The 26,819-nt window shown below is 60.5% G+C and overlaps 1 protein-coding gene across 3 annotated transcripts in view; it reads right to left on the bottom strand.

Moving 5' to 3' along the window:
* Nucleotides 1–26,819, bottom strand: part of ADCY1 (adenylate cyclase 1) — a 91,142-nt gene that overhangs the window by 26,392 nt on the left and 37,931 nt on the right. Inside the window, exons 4-10 of one of the 3 annotated variants that reach the window (XM_047695423.1) lie at nucleotides 26,199–26,310; nucleotides 16,879–17,006; nucleotides 12,740–12,898; nucleotides 10,593–10,734; nucleotides 9,432–9,587; nucleotides 8,222–8,276; nucleotides 6,232–6,621 (exon numbers count right to left, since the gene is read on the bottom strand). In XM_047695423.1, the coding sequence (XP_047551379.1) occupies nucleotides 8,259–8,276; nucleotides 9,432–9,587; nucleotides 10,593–10,734; nucleotides 12,740–12,898; nucleotides 16,879–17,006; nucleotides 26,199–26,310 (715 nt within the window). In that variant the 3' untranslated portion in view covers nucleotides 6,232–6,621; nucleotides 8,222–8,258. Of the gene's footprint in view, nucleotides 1–6,231; nucleotides 6,622–8,155; nucleotides 8,277–9,431; nucleotides 9,588–10,592; nucleotides 10,735–12,739; nucleotides 12,899–16,878; nucleotides 17,007–26,198; nucleotides 26,311–26,819 lie in introns of those variants that run through there. The other 2 variants (XM_047695422.1, XM_047695421.1) reach the window with 2 other exon arrangements.

The following is a 26,819-nucleotide window of genomic DNA, read 5'->3' as shown; positions in this document are numbered from 1 at the left end:
GCTGAGATCCAGATCACCGAGCCTGTCCTCCCCGCCAGGACCCCCGCGTCTGCAAATGGGGACATGCGGCGCTCACGTGGCACCCCGTGTGCACGGAGATGGGACCCAGCAGAGCAAGGAAACAGAGGTTGGTCCTTTAAAAATGTCAATAAGATGGACACATGTCTCGCAGGCGTGACAAAGAAGGAAAGAGTACGGCGCTCACAAACGCAGGAATGACATCTGATTCCACTATACGCCACGTGGATGTCGGAAAGGCAAGGAGGAATCACTGTGAACAGTGACACGCGCTGATTGACAACTCGGATCAATGAGCTACTCGAAACACACGACCACACCTCACCCAACACGGAAGAGTATAAGGTTAGTCCTGTAATTACTGAAGAAATTCAATTCCTAACCAGAAAACTCCTGAACACTCAATCTCCAGGCCCAGAGGGTTTCACTGGAGAATTCTACCAGACATTTAATTAATAATTAACAGCAATTCTATACAATCTCTTTGGGAAAACAGAAAAGGTAACACCTTCCAACGTACTTTATAATTCAGTGCGATCCTGATACCAACATCAGACAGAGACAGTACAAAAAAAGGAAGAGTACGGGCCATGTCTTTCAATATTGTCAGCAAAATGTAGGCAAAAAGAATTCAGTAGTGTATGAACAGCAGCACACGCCACGACCATTCCTAGAGACACAAGTCTGCTTACACATCCGTACACCAAAGCCTACACCATGGTAACACCCTATTAACCACCAGATAAAAAATCCCATGGTGCGTCAATCGATACAGAGAAAGCACTTGACAAAATCCAGTACTCATTCTTGATAAACACAATCAGACAACTAGGGAAAGAGGGAAATTCCCCAACTGGATGCAGACCTATGCAGTTCCAGCAGTAACGTCCTACACGCTGGTGAAAGATGGAACGCTTTCCCCGTGACTTTCAGAGGCACTAGAGACCCAGCCACTGCAATAGGGCAAGAAAAGGAAATACAAGGCAAATACTAGAAAGAAAGAACCAAAACTGGCCCTGTTTGCAGATGACATGATAGTCTACATAGAAAATTCCAAGGGGAGGAAAAGTCCTAGGACAAATGAATTCCACAAGGTCATCGGATGCAAGATAAACATAGAAAGGCTATTTATTGGGGCACCGGGGTGGCTCAGTCAGTTGGGCGTCTGACTCTTGGCTTTTGCTCAGGTGGTGATCTCAGGGTCGCAGGATCGAGCCCCACATCAGACTCCACGCTCAGTGGGGTGTCACCTTGAGATTCTCTCCCTCCCTCGGCCCCTCCCCCTGGTCCCACACACGCTCTCTCTCTCTCTAAAAATAGACAAGTAAATAAACAAAGATGTTTGTTAAACTAACAATCAGCATGTGACGACCAAAGTTAAAATCCAGCACCATTTATAATCACAGGGGAAAATGAAGGACTAGATATGATTCTAACAAAACACATACACAACTTGTATGCTGAAAACGTGATCAGTTTTCTCATCATCTCCATCATTTTCGATCACATACTCTCATCAGTATCAGTGACACTCATGAAAGAAATCAAAGATCTCAGTGCACGGAGGGACACGTGTGCTCCTGGATTAAAAGACATTTTTCTTAAAATCACTCAACCCAATGTTAGACTTACTGTACAGCTGCTCTGATCAGGAGAGTTTGCTGCTGGTAGAGGAACAGAACACACGAGACAGCCCAGAAACAGCCTCACACAAGTATGGGCAATGATTCTGGACAAAAACGCAACAGCAGTTCAATGGCAGAAGGGGTAGTCTTTTCCACAAATGACTTTGAACCAAATGGACGTCCACACGCATAGAAGTAAATGTTGACCCAAACCTTGCACCTTATAAAAGATGAACTCAATATGCACCTTAGGTTTAACTATAAAACAGATAAGTATCAACTCTTGGAAGAAACGTGGCAATCTTCGGCGTCTGAGCTACGTAGAAAGCTCGTACGACACCAAACACAAACTCCGTTCACAAGGAAAGACGTCGGTGAACTGGACATCCTCACAATTTAAAACGTCCGTCCTGTGAAAGACAAACCACAGGCTGGGTGGAGACACGTACAAACCACACGTGCGATGGAAGAATCGAGAATTTATCAAGAACTCTCGGAATTCCACAGCACCAAGAAATCACTCGAATTAGAAAGCAAGGCAGACATTTTCCCAAAAACAGAAGAGAAAACTCGCGGACAGAAAATAAGGGCTTGGAAGTGACAGTCGGCATAGTTAACCACCAGGGACATGCCAAGTAAAATCCTGAGGCGTCACTACACACCTATTGGGATGGCCAAAACGTTCTGGAAACAGTGCCGGTGCCACAGGCTGGCGGGAGATGCTGGATCGCTCACACGTGGCTGCTGGGAACGTGAAATGGGGCAATCACGCCACCAACGGTTTGGCGGTTTCTTAAAATAAATAAAAATAAAACAAATAACGAAGACCCAGCGGCGGCACAGCTGGGCATCTCCCCAGCAAATACGCGGTTATGTGGGCGTGAAACTCTGGACGCGAACGGCTACTGCTGCTTTATTTGCAACAGTCCAGGTGGGAGACAACCAAAAGGTCCTTCAATAGGCCAGGCCGGCGGCGGTCCCTCCCCACCGTGGAACACGCCCGGCCACGGCCAGAGGCAGCTGCTGAGGTGGGAACGGCCTGGACGGACCCCCGGGCTTTGTGCTGAGTCTGAAGGAAGAGCCAAGGTCACAGGGTGTATGTGACACTCTCAAGTGTGCGTCACGGGACGGAGAGCTTTGGGGAGGGCGGCGGTGTGACCCCAGCACAAGGGGGACCGTGAAGGAAATGTCCCGGATCTGGGGTGTGGCCACCAAGATGACGCGGGCCAGAGCCACACACACTGGTCAGCAAAGCCCATGCCGTCTTTTGGGTCCGTGCAGACGCTGGGTGAGCTGCGACCCCAGGGGAGGCCGCCGGGGCCCCAGGCCTCTCTGGGCATGCTGCCTGGCACGCGTGTGGTCAGGGTGGTGGGTCACCCCTACCCCCAGAAAGCTGCGGAAACGCTGAACAGGTATGGAACTTGAGGCGCGTCCCGCAGTCCCTGCTTGGAAGCAAGCCGCCCACGTTCTGTGGGCACCGTGCGTGTTGCTCCCACGCAAACACCAGCCTGTGGATGTGCTCCTTCCCATTCCTCTGCCCCGGGCTCCCTGGGGCCCGAGAACAAGCATAGGAAGTCTCTCCTGTGCTGGGGGCCTGCAGAGCCAGCGAACCCCTGGTGGGCTCCTGTGAATGCGCCCCGCCCCCGGACCTAATGCATTTGCACACGATAAAAATGCCCGCACCCCGCCACCTCCCATGACAGCGGGTCGGGTCCCGTGAGCACCCGGCGTGCAGGGAAAGGCCGGCGGGCACCACGGCCCCTGGATCTGCACGATGGTGCTAGTTATTCCGGGGAGGAGCAGGTGTGCACCTGCCAGCCCTGAGTCTGCAGAGGCCAACGAGGGCAGGGCTGATTTCTGGGGGGCCGCACCGTCCAGGGCATGCAGGGGAGTCTGGGCAGCGAGACAGGAAGACCTGCCGCACCCTGACCTGCGTGCGGCCTCTTTGATGGGACAGGACGGGAGCTGTGGCCATCTCCTGTGGGCGGGATCACGGTTTCCCTCTTTTCCATATTTTTCTCAACATTCCACAACAAACATTTCCTTGGAAAATGATTCAAAATCAAGGTTAAGAGAAAACTGTTGCTCATTTTGCTGTGGAACTTGGCTGCCCGAGTCTTTCTACACCTGCGAAAGGGAAGGCTGGCGGCTTCAGTGCAGACCTGAACTCCGGGCGCTGTGCACTGTGACTGAGCTGCTTAACCTCTCCGTGCTCCAACCTCCTGGTCTGACACGTGAGAACAAAGATGGCCCCCGAGGTGTGCTCTCATAGGACCTGAGACATTCATGCTCCAGAGGAGCTGGAAACACGCTGGCCCAGACCGAGTCCTCGAGCTGGCTCTCCGTATTCTCAGTGGTGACAGCAGGCGGGGTGAAGGCCCCATCCATATGGAGACCCAGACAAGGCAGACACACCGGGAACTATAAGCTCCTCCTGGGAAGCCAGGAAGAAGGGCCAGGCTGCGGGGTGGGCTCCTGGGAGGCTGACAGCCACCGCTCAGCTCACTGACCCAAGGCAGGAGATGTGACCGGCTCTGGTCACAGGCAGGGCTTGTGGGGACATGGAGGAGCAGGCCTGGGCAGGCTAGGAAAGCTGGCTTGGCGGCTAAATGTACTTACCTGCCCCCCTTCCTTTCTGCCAGCTGGAACAGGGATGCAATGACTGGAGCCCCAGCATCTGTTTTGGGCCATGAGGTGATAGCAGGCAAGCCAGAATAGTATCACAGAAGAGCTCTAGCGCAAGATGATTGTGAAGCCACCACATTAGCCCCATCTTGCCTGCTCTCCAGGGATATTTTAACCTAAGAAAGCTAATCTCTCTTTCCTTCAAGCCGCCATGATTGGGGTTTTCTTTGATGCCACGGAACCCACTGCTGGCTAGCAGGACTTCTGAGCACACCCGTGTGTGAGGTGGCGTCCTTGGGGGCCAGTGCCCATCTGCCCTCCCACTCCCAGTTGCCCCACCCCACCATGGGGATGTGGGTGCTGGGAGACACGGGTAGTGAGCTGGTGGACAGGAAGGACGGCACCTCCTGCAGCGCCCAGTGATGGTCTCGTCTGGGTGGGGCTGGGCAGGAGGGCACTCCCTGGGGCTCGGCTTAGACACGCTGCTCCCTGAGGCAGCAGAGCAGCAGAGATAAGCGAAAGCATCTCCCACCCACGATGCACAAGCTGGGGATGGCACACGGCGATGCACGGCCCTGCCCGACACCGGCCACTCTGGGGTGCGGTCAGCAGGCGGCTGCTCCCTCCCATCCTGTACCCCCGTCTCCCTCCCTCCCTGTTCTCCCCGGTGTGGTCGACCCTCATGCTGCAGAAACTCCCCCGGACTCCAGGCCCTGACCTGAAGGTATCACCACTTCACAGGTGACTTTCTAGAAATGACGGTCACTCTGGGAACGGGCGGGCTTCCCCAGCCAGGACGAGGCACAACAGGGGTGGAGCCAGGCCTGGGAGCCCAAGGCCTTGGTGAAGCAGCTGCAAAGTTCCCTCAGTGAGAGGAGCAGAACCTCTTGTTGGAATGGGCCGGACACACAGGAGGGAGGGGCACGGAGGGCACTGAGCGACCCCATGCCCATGCTCGAACAGTCCTTGCTGAGGCCTGAGAGGGAAGAATGCCACACTCGGCCTGGCTTTCCCAGTACCGTGCACACTGTCACCAGATGGCAGACCTGGCCTGAGACCCAACCACAGTCAGGGAGCGCCTGCCTAAGTCAGGGTGCCAGGTGGTGAGCGGCTAACAGCCACTGTGCCCTGGGCTGACCCATCCAGAACTGATGGACACAGACCTGCCCGGGGCTGCTGGCGGCCGCAGGGCTCACCGCGTCCACTCCAGCAACAACTGGAAGCCATACGAGAGGGGCCCACGCGTGACTATGTCAGCAGAGAGGGGAGCCGGCACTGTCCCGGGCAGAGAGCAGATAAGCACAGGCTGGGTGTACAGCTCGGGCTTCCTGACTACGCGGCTCAGACAGCGAGAGCAGCTACTCAGCGTCCCGGAGACGCCGGAGGGTCCTGTGCCCCATCACTGTGCGAGTCAGGGAGAAAACCACCAGACGGGTCATCCCAGTAGCTACTCATATTCCACATCCACTCATATGCAGAAGTGCCAACACTTGCTCACATGGGTGGTTGCTTCTGACCAAAAGCGTCACAGTGACAGTCTGCAAAGCCGGGAGGAAAGTGTGCCTCTCCCACTGGAAACAGTACGTACGAGATGGAGAAGGAGCCAGTCACGCTTCGACTGTGCGTTGAGAACACTCAAGAGCGGGGGAGGAAGGTAGCAGGATGAGTTTCGGATGAGCTGAAAGTTCTCTCTGTTAAATTCCCACCAAAATGGTAGAAACGATGTTTGCAAAGTTGTTGGCCAGGATGGAGACACAGACACGGGAGCAGGTGTGCGGACCCACAGCGCTGGGCAGGGCGCAGGGAGCTGTGTGGACACGGACCGCAAGCCGCTCTCGCCGACCCGCAAGCCGCTCTCGCCGACCCGGGACCCATAGACGTGCGTGTCCCAAGGTGATCACAGACGTCCACGAGCTCCGTGAGAAAAACGCTGTGAGTTATTCACGCCACCCGGGAAACAAAAGAATCATAAATGGCCTAAACGTCAATGGACGTAGAATCAATACAGGGTCCGTCCTCAGTTTGGAGACTCCCACAGTGACATAAACATCGTATTTTGGAGGAACGTTTATTAATATGAGAAACGTTTGTGATGCCGTACTGGCAGGTAACAAAACAGGTGACCAAACCACACGTAGGTCATCCCGCCGACTTTCGTTAAATTCATACGTGTGACACGCGGTATGCAGCGGGACGGACCAGCCCAGCGCTGTCTGGTCAGCGCGCCCACCCTGACCACATGCGAGGGCGCCTGCATGGAAGTCAGGCCTGGACGCAGAGGATCGGGATGCAGGGCCAGTGAGAGACCTTGTCCTGAAGGGAACGCAGACTCTGGGGGCTGTGCGGACAGTGTCTGCAGGCAGAAAAGCCTGTCCCTCAGGTCACTGGACGGTCACCTCCCCAGGTGCCCTCACTAGGGGGCCGGCCCTGCCTCTGCACCTCTCTACCCTGTCCAGACCATCAGCCTTGTCACTGCCCTGTCCCAACCATTGGGAAGCCTCCCACGGTGTAGACACTGCCATCCTGCCCGGTGGGGCTTATTTTCAGTCCTCATGAGGAGGTGGCGATGAGGGGAAGCCCCGGGCCCCCAACCCACTACCTGCCTATGCCTCTGTCTCGGCAGGGGAACCGCCCAGGCCGTGGAGGCTGGGAGTGCTGGCTGGTGGGGAGGGACCAGACATGGGGTGAAGCCTGGGGTTCAGAGACCCTCTCAGCTCAGGGAGCTGTGTGCAGATGGAGAGCCCTGAAACCACAGGACGGTTGGGGAGCTCGACCTTGGACACTGGGGCACCGGGCATGGTGACAGGGATAATGGCAGGAGTGCACACCTGCACGGTGCATTAGGCACCCGGTAGAGAGTGAGGCAGCAGGTGTTCCCCAAAGAGGGAGGCTAGAGCACACGGAGATGAAGGAGCAGAGTCTCGAGGTGGGTAGAGCCTGACCTGGGAGGCCCCCCGCACTCAGAGACTCGGGGTGTCAGGGGCTGGGCTAGGATCAGGATGCGGGAGACGGGAGGAAACCAGCATGGCTCTGTGCTCCCAGGAGGGGAAGGAGGAGCAGGATGGGGGGCGAGGGATCCAGCAGTGACTACAGACAACAGGGAGGGAAGGGCCACACACACATGTGCGTGCATGCACACACCCCAGTACACTCAGGCATGCATGTGCACACACACATGTGTGCATTCATACATGCACACGCATACATGCACGCGCATACCCATACACTCAGGCACACGTGTGCACGCACTCATACATTCATGTGGACATTTGCACTCACAAACTCGTGCTTGCACACTCACGTGTTTGCGTCACACTCGTGTACACACACTGGTGCATGCATGCACATTGTACACGCACTCATACATGTACACACATGCATTCACACACTTGTCACACAGGCACATGTGTGTGCATGCACGCACGTGTGCACTCATACATGCACACACCCATACGTGCCGGCACACGTGTATGTGTGCGTGCACTCATACATGCACACACTCCTGTGAACAATTCCATGCACATGCTCATGCATGCACACTCACATGTGTGCATGCACTCGTGTGTGCACACTGATACATGCATGCACACGTGAGCACACGCTCACGTGTCCGCATGTGCACACTCATACGTGCATATGGACACACCTGTGTATGTGCATGCACTCATATGTGCATACTCATGCATGTATCAGTGTCCACATCAGCACACTTGCATGGACATATTCATGCACACTCACACGTGCATGCGTGTGCACAATTCATATACATGTGCGTACATGCACACTTGTGTGCACACAGTGGTGCATGCACACACGTGTGTGCGCGTGCATACACCCAAATACACTCATACACGTGCATGCACACACACTTTCAAATGCACATGAAGCTGGTAAGAAAGTCACTAGAGGACATCCAGATGTGGGAACCCAGGCTGGGCAGGTGGCTGACGTACCGCTGCTGTCTGAGACCCAGGGAGCTTGGAGAGCCCGTCATCCCTCACGAGCCAGCTACAGCGACACGGGGCGAGAGCAGGGCAGGCAGTGAGGTCAAAGTTCTAAGACGGCCTGCCTCCAGTGGCCCCGTCACAAACACCAGTCAGGGGAGCCCTGGCATGGGGGACAGTCTTAGACCCGGGTCTGCACCAAGGGGACACATTTGCACACGTCTGCCTGCCTGGAACTTCCAAAATCCACCAAGCACACTGGCCGAGGGGAAGGCCAGTCTTGATAGAACCCACGTCAGTGCGGGTCTTCAAGAATTTCCAGCAAAATTCTCACAAATGTGAGTTCACAGTCAAAACCACAAAAACCTATGCGGCAAGAACCCGCAGGAGTGCCAGAGGCGGAACCTTGCTTCTTCCTGAAAAACCCAAGAACTTCAGGGATGGAGTTCCGTGTCACCGCTCAATATCCTGGACGGCAGGGAAAACAGGAGCAGGTGGATAGCAGCACGTTCCCGGGAAACGGACATGGGTCATGGACGGAGCCACACTGGGCTGGGGGGCCCAGGACACGAGGACACAGAAGAGAAAGGGGCGGTACTCCAGGCTTATCCCAGGCTCCTGGGATGCAACCCCTGCCCCAGATGACCAGGGTCTCTGCCCCTTGAGACACAAGACCAACATGGCTGAAGTGGACTCTGGGACTACCACGGAGCAGCACTGCCCCCCCAAACCCAGCAGAAGACCAGAACACCCAGAGACAGCTATGCCCAACCCGAGAGGAAAGGGGGAAAATCCTGGCAGCCAGGCCACGAGGCTGGCACCCCCAGGGGAAGCCACCTTCCATGGACTGGACAGCTTTGAACACAAAGAGGGGCAAGCAGGTGCACAGCGGAAGACCCGGCGGTGGGGGCAGCCGGAGACAAGCCTACCCAATGGCGCCTGGGCTCATGGGCCATCTCCAAGGCTCCAGACCTCACTCACGGCAGAGCATCTGACCAGCATGGATAACCTCAGGGACTGCTGCTGGGGTCCACGCACGCGTTTACCCACAAACACATGGAAGCCAAGTTGGAAAAAAAAAAAAAAGGGCAAGACGATAGAAAGATTTTTCCAGGAAAACACAAGCAGCCTGGCTTTGAACAGCATTTACACTTTGGAAAGCACATGGGGCCAGGCGGCCCTGGGCGGGGAGGTCCCCACAGAGGCGGGAGGCCCCTACCTTGTCGTCGTCCTCGCAGGTCATGACGTTGGAGAAGGGGATCTCCGCCCTGAACATCCTCCGGCAGTGCATGAGCTGCACCAGCAGGTAACACACCGTCTTGAACTTCATCCTCTTGGCGGGCTTGATGTCGGACAGGATCAGCCCTGGAAATATCTGTGCCAGCAGCCGGCACGCACACACTGGTCAGCAGACCCGCGCTGCGCCCCGAGCCCCCGGGCCGGGAGCAGGAACCTGACGGGGACAGGGAGGTCACGGGGACCATGTGTTCAAGGACAAACAGAGGTGGACAGAACCAGCAAGCCAGTCCCATAGCACACGGCTCTCAGCTACACCCAGGGCCTCTGAAAACCAGAGTGAGGCCTCAGTCCTCCAGTGGAGCTGTGGGAAGGTTTGGGGTCAGGCCACAGGGGGACCCTGGAGCCTGGACGTCAGTGGCTGGGCCAGCAGCTGGCTGTGGACCACCACCCACTCACCTCTGGGTTCCCTGCCCCTCAGACCCACCCTCCACACCCACATGGGTGACTCCTGCTCTCCTGGGGTCCAGCACCAATGCCTCACCTGGCCCTCCTCCACACCACCAACACCTGCCATAGCCTCCTTCCCCTTCTTCCGGAGTGACCTACGGAGCCCAGCCTATCCTGGCCCGGAGCCCCCCGCAGCCACGGCCCCCAGGGCACAAGGGGTAGCACAGCCCTGATCCATGGACACAGGACAGCAAAGCTTGAAGATCTCCCTCCTATCCCACCTGCTTATGTCCTGAAGGAGTAGTGGGGCCATCTGTGCCCTGAGTCCCTCACCTATACCCTGTACCCCCCAGTTGATCTCTGAGCCCCTCCCCTGTGCCCTCCATCACTACCCCAAACTCTGGAGGGACAAGCCCTCCCGAGCACGTCCAGGTCAGTTTCCTGACACACAGTGACCTCGAGTGCCCCACACGACGGTCACAGGCCCCCTGTGTGCCCAGCACCCCTCTGCTCAGTGCACCCTCATCCCCAACCTGTTTTGCAGGAGCGGGGTAAAGGCCCGGGGAGATGAGGGGAGGGGGAGGATGCAGGATGGTTGAGTGCCTGAGCAAACCCCGGGCCCCGACTGGGGGTCCAGGAGCTCGCCCACCCAAAGGCCTGGCCCAGGCCCAGGTGAGCGGGTCCCGGAGCCCACCTTCCGCCGGTGTGATGGCACGATGAAGAAGGTCTCGATGTTGTGAGCCTTCAGGAAACTGTTCCTCTCGTGCCCGTGCCCCGGCTCCACCTCGTAGTCCCCATTCAAGCAAGCCAGGGTCGTCTTGGTGATGTGGACCTTCCTGCAAAATAGCAGCACAGCCGTGCCCGGGGCCTGCGGCGGCGGCGGACACAAGGATCGGGAGGGGCACTCCCCGGGTCGCCGGGCAGCATAGGTCACCTGGGAAGAAGAGGGGGAGGGAGCCCAGCAAGGGGGGGTTGTGGGGGTGGGGGGGCTCGGAGCCTGTACGGGGGCGGGGCGTAGCATCAGCAGGAGCAGGAGGCAGAAGGGAGGCAGTGGGGGGAGGGGAAAGGATACCACGCTGCTCCTCCCCCCGCAAGAGGTGGACGGCCCTCATGCTCATCCCAGTGTGTTTCCGGGTGACGGAAGGAGAAACCCTCAGCCCGCATCTCCTGAGCACAGCCACAAGCCGGGGAGCCATAGTGGCCCCCGGGACCCCGCAGCTCTGGCTCCTCCCAGACACCTGAGCACGGGGCCTCGGGGCCCAAAGCCACCGCCCACAGTGAGCAAAGCACCTGTGAGCCCAGAGTCCCCACACCACTGTGCCCCTCCATTTCCTGCAGGAAAACCAGGCACTGGAGCACAAGAGCCCCTGCCACCAGCCTCCGGGCTCTGGGGCACGGTCACCGCCAGCCTGGCCCTGAACTGCAAAGGGACACCCAGCACCGAGGCTGTCTGCAAGGAGGTGCACGGGCATCTGCTCCTGCACTCAGCATCCTCCACCCACAACGGGCATGGGAGGCACACCCAGCCGCGGAATCGCAGAACTGTCAGCCTCCAGCGTTCCAGGCTCGGGGATGGAGCAGGGGTCTCGGGTGTAAGCACACGGTGGGAGCAGATGCCACTGGGGGTTCCAGCCGAGGCACAGCCTGGCCAGCCCAGACAGTCAGCCCCGGGAGCACCTTCCCTGGACACAGATGGGGAGGAGAGGCCCGGCGTCCACTGCCTCTCAGTCCTGTGGGACTGGAGGCCCAGTTATGCATGTGACAGTCCCAGCTGGCAGGGGAAGGGGACCCAGGTCTGGAGCTGGGATGGTGGGGCTGGAGGTGATGCCCGCCGTGGCTCCCCCAGGACCCCTGGAGCAGGCAGTGCTTGTTTAGGACCCAGGTCCTCTGCTTTGTGGCAGCCTGGCCCGTGCACCCAGCACACGAGTTTGGGGAAGTCGTGGCAGTACGAGGCCACATGGCGGGGTGTGTGAGACCTTCCATTGTGCCCCAGCCTGGCCTTGGTCCCTCCAGGCAGACTGCTCAGGGACTAGAGCCTCGAGGAGGAACCCAGAAACCTAGCTACAGGAGTCCCAACATGAAACTGGGATTGGGGAGTCACACGGTGAATTCCATCCTTCCATCCATCTGTCCGTCCATCCACCCATCTGGCCACATTCTCTGGATGCCCAGTGGTAGACGGTGGGTGTTTGCAGAATGGACGGGTGGAGAATAATAGATGGCATGTGGGAGGGATAGGTCTGTGGGTGGCTGTAAGTGTCCAGGGGTCAGGTGCCCAGAGACGGCCGGCCCACAGAGGACAGTGGCACTACCTCTGAGCCCACCTTGAAAGGCGTCAGTGTCAGGACACATGGTGCCTGTTTCAGCCACGTCCCCCACGGGCCATCCAGGAGGGAAGGGGAAGGAAGCATCCCAGGGACACCCGGCCTCTGGGGCAGGCAGTGGGGGGCAGAAGGGGCAGAGCCAGGGGCGTCCCCGCAGGCGCACACATAAAAGACGCACCACGCAGGCCACCACAGGGGCGAGCGCCGCTGACGCTCAGTGCTGAGCATCTGGAGCCCTCCTGCAGCCCCATTCCACTCCCGGCCACCCGGGAGCACCTGGCCTTGGCTCTGGGGACTGTCTGAAGGAGGACGAGGACAGAGGAGCATGGCACAGACCGTGTGGAAATGCACCCAGCCTTCCCCGGGGGAGCACAGGGCAGAGAGGAGCGACAGCACAGGGTGGTCTGACCACCGGGCCTCCTCTCCGTCCGCCGCTGGCTTCCTGTGGAGCCCAGGGATCCCGGGGGCCCCGTGCAGGCCCCTCCGGCCCAGGGTGCACGACCTCGCCCCAACTCACCCGGGCAGGCCGGCGGCCTCCATGACATTGGCCAGTGTCACGTCATTGGACCACACGTCATACTGCCACTTGCGCAGGCCGAGGACCCCGCAGAGGACCCGGCCGGTGTGCAGCCCCACACGCATGTTCAGATCCACCTCCGTGGCCTCGGCCACCGACCTACAACAAACACGTCGTGGGTGTGGGGCTGGGCCCTCGTCCACACCCGTGAGCTCGCCCATGCAGGGGAGCCTGGAGAGGCGGGAGCACGGGACCACGATTCCCGAGCATGGCCCCAGCTGGGCAGGGCTGCTCCAGGCCAGGACCCCCAGCTCCCCGGCCCCCGGTCATCTCACGGTGTGTCCATGCCAACCCTTGTCCCTCCCCACCCAGAGCAGCCCCCATGGGACATGAACTGGGACCTCCAATCTGCTCTGTATCCCCCTGACCCAGTCAGGAGCTCGTGCCTGCTCCCTGGCCAGAGGCCGCTGTGACGACCGCCAGCAGCATCCTGGGAATGGCCAGGGTCTGACTCCAAGCTCCAGACCTGACCCTCGAATAGACTTTATGGGATAAGAAGTGTGTGGATGTCGAAATCAGGCAGCAGGCCCAGGCGGGGAGCTCACCCCCCCCCCCAGCTGGGGAACACGGGACAGCGTGAGTCCTTGCAGCCTCCGGGGACACTGCCTGCCGCGGGCAGCTCTGTGCGAGCGGTCATGTGGGGTGTCCGAGGGGTACCAGGCACACCTTCCCCAGCTCTAGGACTCATCGCCACGGTCAGAGGCACACAATGCACAAGTCAGAACAAAGGGGACATGCGGCAGCCATGCCGAGGCCCTCCGATGCTGTCTTCCTGTGCTTTCCACTCTCCCGCAGCGGGCAGAAGTTATGTTATTACAGAAGACACTAAAGCATGCCGTTGAGGAAGCAGCGGGCTCTCGGTGGGCTCCAAGGGGCAGGAGTGCAACGAGGCCTCGTGGGAGGGAGCGCGGAGCCATGGGACGGTGGCCTGTCCACAGGGGGCCCCGTGGCAGGTGTGTCCAACGGGCCTCCCCCATCCATGGCAAAGCCCAACCAGAAAGGGCCAGGAGGCCAAGCCGCGGCCTAGGACATGGGGGCCCCACGGTGAGGAGGCTTGTCACAAGGGAGAAGAGAGACCAGGAAACATCAGACACACAGGGATGGCCCGCCGGACAACCTGCCCTCTGTCCCCTCCCAGCATAAGATGCCCTGCGGCCCCGCCACGTGCAGGAGCCCAACCCCACCCCACCCAGGAAAGCAGGAAGCCCAGGAGCTCAATGACCAATCTCCCTCCTATTCCAAGACCTGGCACTGATGCGCGTTCGCCTGCCTTGTTCCTAATACGATGTGGCCCAGCTGAGATGCGGCCTCCAGGAAGCCCTCCCAGATCCTCACCCCCATCCCTGAGGCCCCATCACTGGTGAGGGTTCAACAGGGTCCGTCAGAGACTGCTCCCAGCCACACCCTGGCCCCACCAGGCAGGCTGGCGGCCCAAATGACCAGAGACTCAGGGGTGCCCGGGTCCCTTAAAACATCTTAATTAGAAACTCTACAAGAAGACAAGGGGCTTCAATGGTGAAATAAAGACCATGGGGTCTTCCGTCTGGAACACACAGACAGGACATAGACACAAGGCCTGGCGAGGAGGCCATCCAGAGGCTTTGGCTCTCAGAACCTCAAATGGGCAAAGGCGGCGGCTCCACGCGGGGAGCACACGTGAGCAGGGTGGCCTCTGATTTCTAGGGACATCCCATCGGCCCAGCCAACCCCTGCCCTCTCCCGGTCTCTGCTCCCCTGTGTACGATCCAGGGCAGGAAAAGAGCACTGACGGGCTCCGACAGCCGCCCAGATACCCTGGCGCCTCCAGGACCAAGGCCACAGCCCACGAGCCGCTAACCCGCTCTGGTAGACCCAGGTGCAGAAACACTGGGGGTCGGCCCGCGAGGAGCCTGGACCACAGCGACCGAGCACTTCCCGTCAGGTCCAGGGTCCCCAGTGTGTGTCATCCGGGAGTCCACGAGTCGGGGGTTTACAGCAACGTTTACTCGGGGGTGTGACGGTGGACGTGTCCTTGACGCCTACTGAACTCGTGCATATGAAATGCATTTTCTCTCAATTTTAACTTTCTCAGTCACCGGTCAACCTCTAGTGAGAGGTACGGAAACAAACAGAACAGGGTTAAAGTTTTGGAATTTTTTTTTTTTTTTTTTTTTTAATTTGCGAAGGAAAGGACCACAGGGAAATGTGAGCAAGAAAACAGGAAATGGTGTTTCCGCTCGTTTCACAGCATTTCCTCCACGGCAGCCAGGAAGGGGCAAAGGGCACGGTAACCCAATCCTACCGCCCGCACACCCTCACCTCTTCCAGAAGGTTCTGCCTCACGTCTGGATCCTGGTGCCAGAAGACACACAGTTACCCAGACGCTCACGTCGCAGTAAACCGTGCATCAGGGTTGGTCTCATCGAGACATGTGTGCCGCGAACACAGGAGACGGGAGAGGGGCCTCCAGAGCCACAGAAACGCCTCCCACCCTGGGCCACCCCTGCTCCGTCGGCTGCGTCGGGGTCTGCCAGCGGCCATGGCAGCCGCGCCGGCTCAAGGTGGGTCCTGGAGGGCAGAGCCGACGCCCCTGATCCAGCGCCGCAAACCAAGACACCCGGCCTCGCCCTGCACGCCGGCCCGATGCGCAGGTTTGACACTTTGCAGCCGGAGGGGCCCGTGCAGAGGAGCTGCCCACACTCTTCCGGGGAGTGCGGGCATCGGCGCGCCGGAGGCTGGGCGCCCGCTGGGAGAGCCCCAGCCCCGCAAGCTGCCTCCGCCACCGGGCTGGGAGCCCTGGGCCTTCACTTGCGCACCAGAGCCTGGTCTTCAACTCAGAAACTGAAACCTTCCCAACACCTGCCGGACTGAGAACACGGGCTCGACCCCTCTCCAGCCTCAGGAGCGCCCAGCACCCAGTCAGGGGGTGGGGCCTGAACGCACCTGCCCTCCAGGAGATCCCTCCCCTCCCTGTTACCATCCTTGGCACTGCCCTGTCCAGCGGCAGGAGACGCCCGCCCCTCGCAAGCCCGTCCTGAACGCACATGCGGGAGGACTGTCACGTTTGCACAGTGAGCAACCCTACTGGATGTGCGGCTGCTGAGCATCACCCAGAGCCGGAACGAGCAGCGTCCACGATCCTGAGCTCCCCGGAACCGCACAGGGGTTCTGCATGAACTGGCCCCAACCATCCCCCTGTTCTGGAGCCCCCGTCCACCCAGAGGACCCCCCAGCTGCAGCAGACCACTGGCGTCCCTGGGCCGTCTTCCACCCCTGACCCTAGCACTGGGCGTCTGTCTCTCCACCACAGATCTGCCACCACTGGCAGGGGACCCCCTCCTGGACGCTCGTGGACGCCCCCACACCTGCCCTGCAGGGCCCGTCTGCGAGGTCAACCCCGCCAAGCCTCCTGGTTTGCGTCTCTCTCTGTTCTTCCGTGTTTCCCATACAACCGTGCAGCCACCACTTCCCGGCTCCGAGTGTGGACGCTTACACCGGTCCCCATTAACCTCATCCCCCCGGACCGCACCCACTGTTCCACGCTGCTCAGATGGGTGCCCGTCCGCCAGCTCAGCCCCCCAGCCCCATGCCTTCCCTGGACGACAGAGGGTCCCTCATTCTTCATCCCGCTCCGACAGGATGGGGCTGGCTTGAAAGGTCCGGCTGGCCCACGGTGCTCCCAGTAGGCACCCCTGCTCCCTTGGAGCCCCCTCGACAGAGAGCCCCCACACACCCCTGCGCGCGAAGACGAGCACGTGCAGCCCCGTTCACTGGGACGTGGCTGGACTGGAGCCAGACCTCCCCGCTGACTCCCTGGGTGTCCTGTCCGGCTAAGTGGTGAAGCTGGTACCTTCCTGCACCCCTGATGCATCCTGGACCATGCCCCAGATGGCCACGGACGAGGACACGTCCCAGCAAACCGCAGACAGGAGGTCTCAGGGCACCCAGCTCAGTGGGGAGCTCCCCCACCCCACCTCACCATGCAGCCTGGCTCTCTGCAGCCGGGGGACTGCCGGCCCCTCATGACAGACCGGCCAGCACAGCGCAGGCCCGCGGGGCCCGTGGGGGTGCGAGGGGGACGGGTCCCCGTGCACACTCACGTGATGGTGTCGATCATGTCCAGCCCCATCTCCACGCAGCAGTGGGCATGGTCGGTCTTGGGCTGGGTGAGGCCCGACACACAGTAGTAGCAGTCCCCGAGGATCTTGATGCGGCGGCAGTGGTTCTCCTGGGGTCAAGAGGACAGAGCGCACGTTAGTGACGCGCCTGGGGCCTGGGCACACCGGCACACAGGCCTGTTCCCACACGGGGGACCCCCCTGCCCGTCCCTCACCCACCTGGCCAAACCTGTGCCCCGTTCAAGGTCAGAAGCTGCCCCAAGTCAGAGCCAGCGGCTTTCCCAGGGACGTTCTCTGCCCCGGGTGCCCAGCACAGTGCCTCTCCTGGCCTCCGGCTCCGACAGCCTTGTGATGGACCCTGTGCGTCACATCAGACCCCTCACACACACACACCGGCCGCCGTCCGGCAGGTGCACGCCCCCGAGTGTCCCTGAGATGCAGGTCCAAGGGGCATGTGGGCAGCTGTCACCAAAGAATCACCTGCCAGGGCCCCGAGCCCCAAGGGGAACACCAGGGTCTACACCCTGACCTCGCCACCCACAGGGACACCCAGAACATCCCCCACAGCATTTATCCAACACTAAGAGCGTCGCGCCCACCTCAGTCCCGCTGGGGAGGGACTTTCTGACCCACCTGCCGTGGGTCAGCCCAACGGTCTCAGCCGTGTCACATCTCGGACGCCCCCGGAAAGCTCGCACTCACATCCCTAAAATAACGGACGGGCTCACAAAACTCCTTCCCATGAGCGGGTCCTGTCCATGGACGTCCACCACGACATACAGCAGAGATGCTCTACGAAACGCACTAACGCACGGAAAAGTGACAGCAAATCCGCTGCCGTCCACACATCAAATTTCATGAAAACACAGGACGTTTCCCAGAACAAACAGGCATTGAGAAGCATGGCTTCTCTCCACGTTGCAGGGGTCCCGTGGGCCCTGGGCCTGTGGGCATCTGCAAGGGGCTGGTCTCGACAGCACGTCCCGGGTGAGGAGAACCTCACAGGTCCCGAGATGTCCTGCACGCCCAGAGCCCCACAGCTCCTGCTCTGAGAGCACGTCCCGGCACCCCACAGGAAGGCAAAGCTGAGGGCGACCTGTCTCATTGATGATGTCAGGGAGCCCAGAGGCAGATGGCCGGTGGCAGACATCCCCACTGCACAGCTGAGGCCTGGGCCGTGGGAGTCAGCCCCCCAGGCTTCTCTGGCCACGCTCCCCAAGCCTCCAGGCCAGCGGGCAACACTGGAACTGGACACTGGAACCCACTGTCCCCATCATCCCTGTCCCCAACCGTCAAAGCAGGCAGCGACAGGGAGCTCCTCTCCCATCCTCCCTGGCCCCCGGCCCAGGGCCCAGGCATGACACCATGAGCCGCTGCAGGGCCTCAGCCCGTTCCTGGCTGTCGAGACGTCCTCCTAGTGATCAGTCTGGGGTTCCAGGCGCCCCCCCCCAACCGAAGAGCCCACGGAGGGGACGGCACTGTTCTTGCTGACGATTTCAGGAGGGGCACCTGTCGCCGGAGCTGGTACCTCAAGAGTGACATGTGCCCATCAGCCCCTGCATGGGGCGTCCCTGTGCCCCCGCGGCCTCCTGCCCTTCTCTTTGTGTCCTATGTCTGGACGGGCAGGTGCGTGTGAGCTGCGTGAAGGTGGGGAGGTGCCCGCAGGGTGCCCCGAATGTGACCGTTACTGCTCTGCGCAGCCGATCCCCACGTGAGGGCCGGGGGCAAAGCCACTTAGCAGGGAGCGTCCAGGGGCCACGGCCTCCTCATTGCAGCCTGTCAGCGGCAGACGTGACCTTGGTGACCGTCCCCCAGCACAAAGCCTCGGCTCCTCCTCGCCGGCCGCTGCAGGGCCGGGGCAGGATGCAGCCCCCAGCAGACAGGGGCAGTAAGTGGCTAACATTTCGTCTTGTCCTTCTCTTGTCCGATGTCCTGGCTGTCGCTGGCCAGCTTGAGAGACCAAAGAGGTGTTTTCATTGACCTTGGTGTGTTTTGATTTAAAATCTTCCCCATGGTTTCTAGAGCTGAGCCCAGACCTTTACGACGACAGCACAGCTGTTCCCGAGACCCCTGTCCTCTGCATCCAGACTGTCCCTCCCCCCAGGCTGGGGGACGGAGTGGCCAACGGAACCCAGGTGGCTCTAGGGGGATCCAGGTGGGAAGGCCTCACACTGAGCCCGCCGGGTGGGGACTGCAGGCTCACGGATGAGCTCTGACAGGCCGGCCTTGCCACGCAGGCAGCTGGGGGGCCTCGGAGGGCAGGGACCCTGTGACGTAAGCAGTGGCAATCGCTGGGAGGGGCACACGTCACCATTTGCTTCCACTTCCGTTCCACTTACGGCATCTGCTCTGTTCATCTGCGCGGGCCCCTGGGTGAGATGGGGGCCTGCTGTCCCAGATCCTCCGCCCGCCAGGAGGGACCGTCCAGGAGCAGATGTCTGTCCTGCTGTGGGGCCGTCTCATAGCCTCAGATGGGCCCGTCACGGGCACCTCCCTACAGCAGATGGTCACTCATGCGCACCTGCTCCGGGTGCCTGGGGCGGAGAGAGTGCCCGAAGGACAGCCCCGCGTACAGCACGATGTCTGACCACGTGGGCAGGGCGGTCCTCCCTCACACCCCTGGTCTCGGGTCTGCACTGAGGAACCGAGCCATGCAAATAGTTTACACACTTTTAAAAATGACATTGAGGAGCACTTGGGGGGCTCAATCGCTTGAGCGTCTGACTCCCGATTTCAGCTCTAGTCGCGGTCTCAGGGCCGTTAAGTTCAAGCCCCACACTGGGCTCTGTGCTTCCTGGGGGGTCTGCTGGGAGCTCTCTCTCCCTCTGCATCTCTCTCAAATACCTAAATAAATCTCCTTGTAAAAAAAATTGAGTTGCAAACGGCGACGCCCAGAAACCAAAATGAAACAAGCCTAAGGGGACCGCGTCCGAATGCGGCCACGCAGGTCGTTATTCCAGGGGACGCGACAGCGTGTCCACTGCGATGCCGGCCAAGGACAAAACAAAGAAATAGCCGGCGGAGGCCGAAACCGCACGTGGCGGCCCTGTGTGGGGTTGGCACTGACGACCTTCTTCTGACCCGATGGTATACAAACCCACGAAACACGCCAACGACCTCACCATTGCAGGCTTCCAGCCTCGAGGGAGCGGAGACACGGAGGAGTGAAGTTATTCGGTGAGTTGGAAACACCCACACAAACTCAGAATTTGGTGTTATTTTTCAAAAAAAATATGCCCATGCCCGTGCCCTGAGATGCCAAGGACCAGCGGGCCACCTACCCACGCTAGGAGGAAGCCGGGCTCCTGGAGAAGCTGAATCTGTGTGGCACTGTCCCTGCACACGGGGCGGGGTGGGGACAGTCCTGTCCAAGGGAGACCGGAGGTGCCAGGATGGGCGCCCACGGGTGGGAGGCGTGAGCATGAGCAGCGGGAACGGACAGAAGGTGTCCACGCACACCCAGTCCACAGACCTCAGTAACACCCGGAACGGAGGACCAGGAGGAAGAACCTCCCCGCTCGCCCCTGGCGGGTTCTAGGGCACAGATCCCTCATCTGGAAAACGGACCCATGCCGCAGGTCAAGCATGTACGGTTTTGGAGGATCACCCATCAGCAAGGACATTCTTCTATTTAGAGAATCACGAGCTAACAAGGCGGGGAAATGACAGGAAACACGCACCCCAGTGAATGGCCAAGCAGCCCGCCTTCGGGACACCTGCCCCAGCACCTGGGTGTGACGTGACGGGAAGCAGGTGGTAGGGGGGGGTCACACACGTGGGAGCCACAGGAACCACGAGCCACGCTGCACCTGGCCGGGAGCTGGCGATGGGCACGCCAGGGGAGGAATGGGGAGACCGCTGGAGCTTCTGGGAGGTTCCCCAACACACAGGAAAAACCCGGGGACCTGAGCCCCAGTGCTGGTGGCCTGAGGGCTCAAGGGAGGTGACGGGGGGGCCACCCCCAAGGGTCCAATGTGCATGTTCCCGTTTTCTGTCTGTGTCCTGACAGGCATCGGGGGAACTTGCTGACTTAGGTCCTCTTGTTCCAACTCCACCAACCCCAGGGGTCCGGAGCCCACAGCCCCACGTCCTCTCTGCACCCCCACACCCAGCCGCAAACCCGCTCCATCCCCTAGGCCGGACTGCCAGGACAGGGGACACCCGGAGCCCAGGGTCTACGTCCCCTCATCTGCCTCACCTCTTCCTCCGTGGAAACCCCGAGCGATGCCCGGCCACGGTCCCCCAGCCCCTCAGCCTCCCGCACACCCTGCCGTGCCCGTCCTCTGGGACTGAGGGGCTGTGACACATGGCACCGGCTCTGTGCCGGCGGTCAGTGCCCTCCACAAATTACACCCAGACATGTACCCCGCCTGGAACAAGGTTGCTGAGGGGAGGACGCCTGACGTGACAAGCAGGTGACGGGGCCCAGAGGGAATAAGTCCACTGGGCGGGTGACAAGGATCGCTGTAGCCGCTCATGCTCAAGAGAAGGGCGGGGGCCAAGGCTGTGGGCACAAGGTGTGGTGACGTCTAGGACCGGGAGGATAGGCGTGACCAAGCAAGACAGGACAAAGTCAGCCAGTGTCAACAGGAGGGAACGGGTGTCTGGCAGAGGCTGCCATAGCCCCTGCCTCCACGCAGGAGAGAAATTTCCATACACGAGTTCTGGAGCCCCTGAGGGCAGGGCCGGGTCTGACCTGTGCAGGCTGCTCCCGTCGTCTAGGCTAGACTGTTCACAGTAGGCACAGCGCAGTGAGCCCTGCCTCCTCCGTGTCACACGGGGGACTGACTGCGTTCCTCCCCTGCATGGCAGGCAAGGCCACCTGCCCAGGCCACCATGCCTCTCCCTGCACCTTCCCTGACCATGTGCCCAGGAGCCATGCATGAGCCGGGCTCCCCACACCTTCTTAGGAGGAGCCATGCCACAGCTCAGCCGTTGTGGATGCAGAGTGGACGTCCCCTCCCTGAGGGACCCCTGAGGCACAGCCCCAGGCTACATCTCTACCACCAGAAGCAGGCAGAGCAGGAAGGACCGGGTGAGCGACACTGGAGAGAAGGTCCCCAAGCCTCCTGCCAACACCCATGGTCTAGGCAGTAACGGTCATACTCCAGGGGCCACGGAACCTTCTCCCAGAAAGGACATGCCAACGTGGTTTGAGCTGTCTGCTTGGGACTCCACCTTCAGGGGCACCCAAGGGACATGCTCCCTTGGTGGTCCCTGGGCCACCGCAACCCCGCGCGGCCCGTGGGCGTGCAGCCAGCCCTCCAGCGGCAAAGGCAGTGTCTGCCCAAGGAAACAGCACCCGGAGCAGGACGCCCCGACTCCCGCTGCCGCTCCCGCCTCCCAGGGACCTCGCAGGAATACTGGGGCAGCCGCCGGCAGGCAGGGCAAGGGCAAGTTTCTGCGGGCGGCCTCCCAGAAACGACAAGTTCCTCGGAAATCCAGACACCTACTGGTTTTTCAGGAAACGATGTTGATTTCCTGCTCATTAAGAAACAAGGGAAGGCGCATCCCAAGCAATTCAGGAAGTTCTGAAAAGTAAAACTCAGGGTGCACGACTCTGCGGGAACCAGTCCTTCTGGGACCGTCCCTCCAGCCTCCCCCAACGGCATGCACCCATGTGTGCACCCACGTTCTGGAAGCGGGGGTCGCGCCCCTCGGGCCATCCTGCACACACGCCGACCACTTCACATCCGCCCTGGGGTCAGCCCGAGCGGAGTGTGGACGACACGCGCACCACGTCCTCCTCCCAGCTGGTCCCAGTCCTGACCGTGCTTGGCCCCACCAGCCTCCCCCCTGCGCTGGACATTCCAGCCAGAGCCCCTCGCTCCCTCGTCGGTCTGCCGCATGCAAGCCTGATGGCGCATGCACAGCACGTCTGCAGAAAGAGCACCACCCAGCCATGACCCCAGCCCACGGGCGGGCACACTCCAGGCACGCGGCATCGACAGCTGGGAGCGGCTCCCAGGACGAGGACGGCGGGGCAGGGAGGGACGGCGGGCCATCGGGCCTCTCATGTTTCTTGGGCCAGGAAGCCAAGGCACGAGATGCAAGGGTCCCTGCGGGTCCCGGCCTCTGGCTCAAGCCCAAGGGAAGCCCGAGGAGGAGGAAGGACAGGGCACGGGAAGGACGGACGTGAACATACACCCCGGCGAGCTCCGCCCTCGGACTGGTTTCCAAGGGGAAAACGGAGAAACCGAGATAACTAACGCCCTCACAGACGCAGGTCACAACAGTCAAGAGCACGGCCCATCAGGAAAACCCGAGAGCTTCCTCCCAAGATGATGGGACCGTGAACCGACTGAGGTGGGACCCCAAACACCGGGAAGGAAACCACGCGGAAGCACGTCCAAATCAAATCGCTTAAAGCCACCGGTGAAGGGAAAATCTTGCAAACGGTCAGAGGAAAAAGGCATCCTCCACGTTTCGTCCGTCTTTGGCAGGAGCGCAGCAAACGCCTGTCAGCCACATTCTGCACCAGTGACAAGAAATTCCACACATGAGGACAAAACAAAGAGTTTTCTCAGAAACACGGACACCCAGAGGACTCGTGGCCAGCCCGCGCGCCCTGTTTTCAGCAGCGGAACCCCATGGAGACGCGGCCACCGATCCCACGCGGCTGAGAGCAGCAGAGCGAACCCCCACGACCTTGCCCTTATGCCTCCTCGCATCGAAGGGGAACAAGCAAAAATGGTAACAACGCAGAACGGGGTTTATGACAAAACGTACAACGTGCACAACGTCACAAAGGCCAAGCAGGAGGACGTGTCCCGCAAGCCTCGCAGACGGAGTCAAGGGCTCTGCCGCAGACCCCCAGGCAGTCCCCACAGTTACAGTGCCAACGCGTCAGCCGCCACGGGCCCAAGGACCGCATCACAGAACACACATACCCGCAGGAAAAGTAAAACAACAACAAGGAACAGAGGAGATGAACTACAGTGGGCTGCACAGCCCGGCGAACACGGACTGTCAGATTCCAGGTAGAAAAGGCAAACCCAGCCCTTTAAAAAGACACAAACCGATGGTGGGGGGGAGGGTGTGGAAAAAGATGAAAAAGACATGCCTCCTGACAATAATCAAAGGGAAGCTGGAACGGACATACTAACACAGGACAAAATTAGGTTCCAGGTAAAGAGGAACATTTCTTTTCAAGATATCATTTATTTGAGAGCGAGCGTGAGTGTGAGCGCACAAGTGGGGGTAGGGGGGCACCAGGAAGAAACAGACTCTTCCCTGAGCCCGAGCCCGATGTGGGGCTGGATGCCAGGATCCTGAGATCGTGACCTGAGCCAAAGGCAGACGCTTCACCAACTGAGCTCCCCAGGGGTCCCCAGAGGGTCATTTCTTAAAAAAGAACTAATTAGGGGCACCTGGGTGGCACAGTCGGCTGAGTGCCCGACGTTAGCTTTTGGCTCGGGCCGTGATCTCAGGGTCCTGGCATCCAGCCCCTCATCTGGCTCCAGGCGCAGCAGGAATCTGTCATGATTCTGTCTCTCTCTCCCTCTGCCCCTTCCCCCCCAAAAAAGACAGAGTTAATCCATCAATAGGACCTAAGAACCCTAAATGTTTAGGAATCGAACAGCAGAGCTTGAGTACACAGGCAGCAAAGCGGGCAGGACGGAAGGGGACGCAGACAGAGCAGAGCCCTTGCTCGGTACGAGAAAACGAGCAGCCGGGACGTGAGTAGAGACGCAAAGTGAGAACACGAGCCGAAGGACACGGGGAGAGTCTACAGACCCCATTGTCCTGGGGGCAGGGGCAGGTGCCGTTGTGAAGACCAGAGTGGGGTGACAGTCCCCTGGGGACAGCGGGGGGCGAGGGAGCGGCCGGGCGGGTGGCACTGCTCATCACCGAGTCACCAAGCAAACACGTCCCCACTGCGGCCAGGATGTGGACCTCTGGTCGCTGGAAAGACGGACGGGGACAGTGGGGGTAGGGCACAGCTTCCACCAGCGGCAGGTGCTCCGACAGCCCGGTGGCCACAGAAGCCTCATCCAGAAGCTTCTTCGGGAGGGCAGGAGGCAGGTGCAGCCCAGGAAAGCTCAGAGCAGCAGCAAGAGAGCCCCGGGCCACCAGGCACCCAGGCACTGGACGAAACACACGTTCCGACCCACACACAGGAGGTGCTGAGCTCCCGCGTGCCAGCGAGCCGCCCACGCCACACGGGACACACTCACACTCCTCACTCCTCCGTGTACTTCCCCAAAACCACAGGTGCCAGGTAGGGAGAAGGCGCCGGTGACCTTTCGTGTGGGCAGAGCCCCAGCAGCTCCCAGGGCACGAGCCCAGCGTCCCGACCCCTGAGCACAGGCCGCTGGGACTCTGGGGACAGGCAGCTCCACACCCCATGGTACGACCTCTTGGCCAAAAGCAGCGCCCACCCGCGGTGCCAAGCTGCCTCCTACCTTCATCCTCGGGAAAGAGGAAGCAGCCTCCGACCAACGGGGTCCCAAGGGACACGGGCCCGGGACCTCGCCGGCGTGCCCCAGGAGGAAGGGTTCTAGCGCAACCCATCTGGACATGACGATTCCTGCTGCCCCTCAAGGAAACGGCAGGGAGGAGGCGGGGCCAGCGTCCGGGTCCGGCCAGCCGTTCACCTCCGACACCGAGCATTCTCCCGCCTGTGCTCAGTGCCGAGACTGCGGCCAGCATGATGACGTTGTCCACTCTTTCTACCAAGCCCTTTAACGGTGACCTTCCCTGAGAAGAGTCCTGACCCTGAGCAGAGTTTCCCCTCCCCTACAACCACCTGCTCAGGAACCCTCTGCATCCACCTCCAGGGAGGCTGGCTGGGCAGGTGGGCATGGCTCTACGTCCCTGGGTGCCCCCAGGTCCTTACAGGACAGGGAAGGGGTCAAGGTCCAAGGAACACAGGCGGGCAGCTGCCTCCACACCAAAGCCCAGGCTGGGCTGGTTAGCAAGGTCTGGGCTTGACCTCTGCGGGGCTGAACATGACCCGCCCCAGGAAGGTCTCAGCACGCCAGCACTCTCCTGCCACAGGCGGGGCGGTCTATCATCGTCACACGTCACCAGCTGACCCCAGACGTGACCTTCAAGGCAGGGCAGCCTGCACAGGGCCTCACGACCCAGCCAGCATCTTCCAGCTCAGACCCAGACAGAGGCACTCGGGGTACATGAGGGCGAGCACCTTCTTTTGTGCAAAGGAAATTCGGGTGGCCGGGCGGGAGCTGTGGTATCCTGGAGCCCACCAGGCACAGCCAACTGGGGCCCCCCCGGCCGCTCCAGGGACCCGCGCTTATGGTGGTGCTTACGGGGGCTGCGTTTACGGGGGCGGTGCTTACCGTGGCCAGTTCGTCAAACTTGCCGAAGAGCTCGTTCAGGAGTTTCACCAGCTCCTGGGCTGTACACTGCGACGCCAGGCCTGTGAAGCCCACAATGTCCGCGAAGAGGATGCTGCAAGGAAAAGGCACCAGGCTGCCTCCCCGACAGGCACGCGGGGGCCCAGAGCCGCGCAGAGGGCTGCCTTCACAAGCCCCCAACATGAACCTGCTTACTCCTCAGGGCAGGCTGGAAGGGAAGTGTCTGTGCTCCCGTTATAGACACGGCTGGGGGAAGCGGGAATGCCCGAGCGGCCACAGGGCTCCCGCTGACCCCCCAGGACACGGGCGGGGCACACTCCACAGCTACCAGACCTGCCCCCAGCCCAAGAAGGCCAGTGACCAGCAGCCAGTGAGCACAAGGCACGTGCCTGTAGGATGCGAGTGGGCCTTCTTGCCATTTTCCCTCCTGCCGGCTGACAAGGTGACAGAGCCCCAGTATTGTCGGACCCCACTGTGCGGCCCCGGCAGCGGAGCGCATCGGGACAGGGCCTCACCTTGCGGGATGGAAGCCTGGTGTGTGGGCGTCCGTTTCCTACAGAGTGGGGTGGGTCGAAACAACGGGGCCCACCCCCTACCCCCCAC

The sequence above is a fragment of the Lutra lutra genome, chromosome 11, assembly GCF_902655055.1.
Source record: "Lutra lutra chromosome 11, mLutLut1.2, whole genome shotgun sequence".
Taxonomy (NCBI): Eukaryota; Metazoa; Chordata; class Mammalia; order Carnivora; family Mustelidae; genus Lutra; species Lutra lutra.
Note: the sequence above shows the minus strand (reverse complement) of the source record. Positions and strands in the feature narration are given on the sequence as shown.